At 44.5% G+C, this 2,882-nt stretch overlaps 1 protein-coding gene across 1 annotated transcript in view; it reads right to left on the reverse strand.

The window, feature by feature from the left end:
• The window catches only part of DHRS7B (dehydrogenase/reductase (SDR family) member 7B), a 31,810-nt gene extending 29,290 nt beyond the window's left edge, over positions 1–2,520 (reverse strand). The window contains exon 1 of the mRNA XM_004684515.2: positions 2,449–2,520. Within this exon, the coding sequence (XP_004684572.2) occupies positions 2,449–2,468 (20 nt within the window). The 5' untranslated portion in view covers positions 2,469–2,520. The remainder of the gene's footprint in view (positions 1–2,448) is intronic.
• Positions 2,521–2,882: the final 362 nt, after the last annotated feature.

The raw sequence follows: 2,882 nt of genomic DNA on the forward strand, positions 1-2,882 counted from the left end.
AAAAATACCAGATGGTTTCACTCATAGCAGGAGTATAATGGACCAGGCGAGAAAATAACAAAAATAATGAACAACCAGAGACATTTTGCGGGGGTAGAGGGGGGGGGAATGCATGGGATTATGGTGATGGCACATGGGTGACTTGGTAATGGGAAACCCACGGGGATTACAATTGATATGAAAAAAAAATGTACAAAATGATGTAAAAATAAACTGTTACAAAAAAAAAAAAAAAATACTCTCCTTCCATGTAGAAACTCCATGCCTCACTGAGAAAATGTGCCTTACTGCATCCCAGTGCCACCTCCCATCTCTTCCTGGTATATTCTACATTCCCCAGTACATTCCCTTTAACTGTATTTGGGTCCTTTCTTAGATTTTCCAACTTTGGACAAATCTTTTAACAAGTCTCCATTTTTTCATCTGTAAAACTGGAATTAAGACAGTTCCTAAGTTCTCTCTTGGCTAAGAATGACACAGCATATACATATGCATTATCACATGGGAATTATTCTTACTGTTTCAATCAGATCTCTAATCAATCTGCAATCCAGAAAAAAAAATCACAATAAAGTGCCTTTCTAGTGTAAAATCTTTTTTTTAGTTTGTGTCTTCTACAATCAAAAGAAACCCCCAGCTACCTTATTAAACAATACTGGAATAAAATGTATAACCCCAAAGAAGCTCCAATATTACAACAGGAATAAACATTTAACAAATTACGGAGACCTCTCCTAAAAAAGATTAATTCAGTAAAACACAATTTATGTATATGATTTTATAATACATTTCTTTAAAGATGATGTAAACTTCAGTCAAGTGTTAATCTGAAAGCCTCACTACATCGTTTTTGGGAGTAACAGATTACCATCCAGGGAATCCCAGCAAGGAGAAGCATTTGGTCATATTAATCACCCCCGACCAAGGCCTAGTTATGACCCCACTCCTTCCTTCTTTCCACATTCTCTCCCATAAGCCTCAAGAGAAACCAAAAGCATCCAGACCTCAGGAAAAGTTGGGAGACTTCTATATGTTGATAAACTGCTACTATAAAGCTTCAGATTACATTTAAAATATAAATTCTTTAACAAGGGCCTTTTCAAAGGCAACCCCTCCATGAGAATGAACATAGGTTTTGCACTGAGACTTGGTTCACTTAACTCACTATGGGCAATTTCAGTTTCCCTAACTCTGCTAAAATAAGTGATACCACCCACTTTACTCGGTGGTGGTAAGGAGCAGGAGAGAGCTCCAACAGCCATTCTGATGGGTACTCAAAAAACTAAGTTCTGCTCTTTAGCCTTCAAAACCACTGGATCATTTTTGCTAATTCTAACTCAGTATCAGCAGTTAAGGATCTCTTTGGCTGCCACTTTCCCAGCAAGGGACTTCCTCTTTGCCTGTTTTAGGAATCTTACTCAAGTCTCTACTCTTCCACTTCTACTACTTAGCCCTTAAAGTCCTCTAGTGAGATTTCCCAGGTTAACAGCTGATTAGCTTATAGAATCCTAAGAGGACTTGCTTTAAAGGATGGCTTTATAAAAAAAATAAATAAATAAATAAATAAACCATGTACACATAACTTGTGTTCTGCTGAATTAATCTTTTAAAAAGATTTTTGTTATATATTTTTTTCTATTTTCTAGCCCCCAGAAGCAATTCCCTAACAGAAGCAAGACTTATTCTAACGTGTGTATATGAAAACCAGAAGTTACTTCAAAAATAAACTGTTCAACTCTCAGATCACACTACGACTAGCTTAAGGGCTGGAAAGAGAATTCTACGGGTACCGTTTGAGTAACTACTATCCGCCAGACACTAGCTGAGTACCTTCCATGCTTCCATCTCACTCTTCCCAACAGTCCTTATTAGTGGTTGTATTATTCGCAAACTTACACCTAAGGGCACAAAGGCGTAAGATAACGGCCCAATGTCGCACAATCAAGAAGCGGGAGAGCGAGGATTGAAGATATCTACAAAGGGACAGATATCCCCTCCCTTCTGAAAAATGTGTTCCTTATTAATCTAGACTCTATAAAGAGGAGACTAAGATGCCACGGGCCTCCAGGGATTGAGCCTTGGTCACGCCCCCTGCAGTCGGCGGGGCTCCGTGTCAGGTAAGAGCAGACCCACACGTCTCGCCCCCTCGAATGCCAGGGCCGCCTTTCTAACCCCAATCCCAGGGCAAGTCCAGACTCCTAGACCTCAGCGAAGGCTCGGCATCGCCTAGGAGAAACGCCAGAATCAAGACTCCGAATCCTCCTGAGTTGCGACGCGGGGGCAACCGGCAGCCACCGCTCAGGGTCATGGCCTCCGCTGGGCCTCCACTTGTTTCCCTCTCCTCCCCGGGCCAAGAATTCACTCGAGTCAGGGCACGCCCGCGTGTCTCTGATCTGGGCGGGAACCTACGCCCCTCAGCATACGGTTTTCTTCCTTCCCAGTCCCTACCTGGCTGCCGCAGAAAACATGGTCAATCAACTCCATCCTCCCGCCTCGGAAGTGACGTAACACCGACCTTGCGCGTGGCTCTGTCCAATCCCGGCCCGCAACTGCGCGTGCGCGTGCGCGTGCGCGTCCGCGGCCGGTCGGCGAAGTACAGGTAAGATGGGCGGGACGCCGAGCACTAAATGGCGTTTCCTACCTAAGTGTCTCCTTCCATCTTCTGAAGGCAAATTCTCAAGGCTGTGGTTAGGTTCCGTGTTTAGCGGTGGCGGGGGTGAGGAGGGTGGTGGTGGGGGAAAAGAAAAATTAAAAATTAATGGCGAGGCCCTCCCTGGTGGCGCAGCGGGTTAAAGCACACCACTGAGAATCTAAAGCCGCTTCCGCATGAGTTCGATCCCCGCCTGCCCCGGAGGAGTCCACATGGCGAGGCAGACCTCTCC

The sequence above is a fragment of the Condylura cristata genome, unplaced genomic scaffold (assembly GCF_000260355.1).
Source record: "Condylura cristata isolate star-nosed mole 26May11 unplaced genomic scaffold, ConCri1.0 scaffold00017, whole genome shotgun sequence".
NCBI classification, from domain to species: Eukaryota; Metazoa; Chordata; class Mammalia; order Eulipotyphla; family Talpidae; genus Condylura; species Condylura cristata.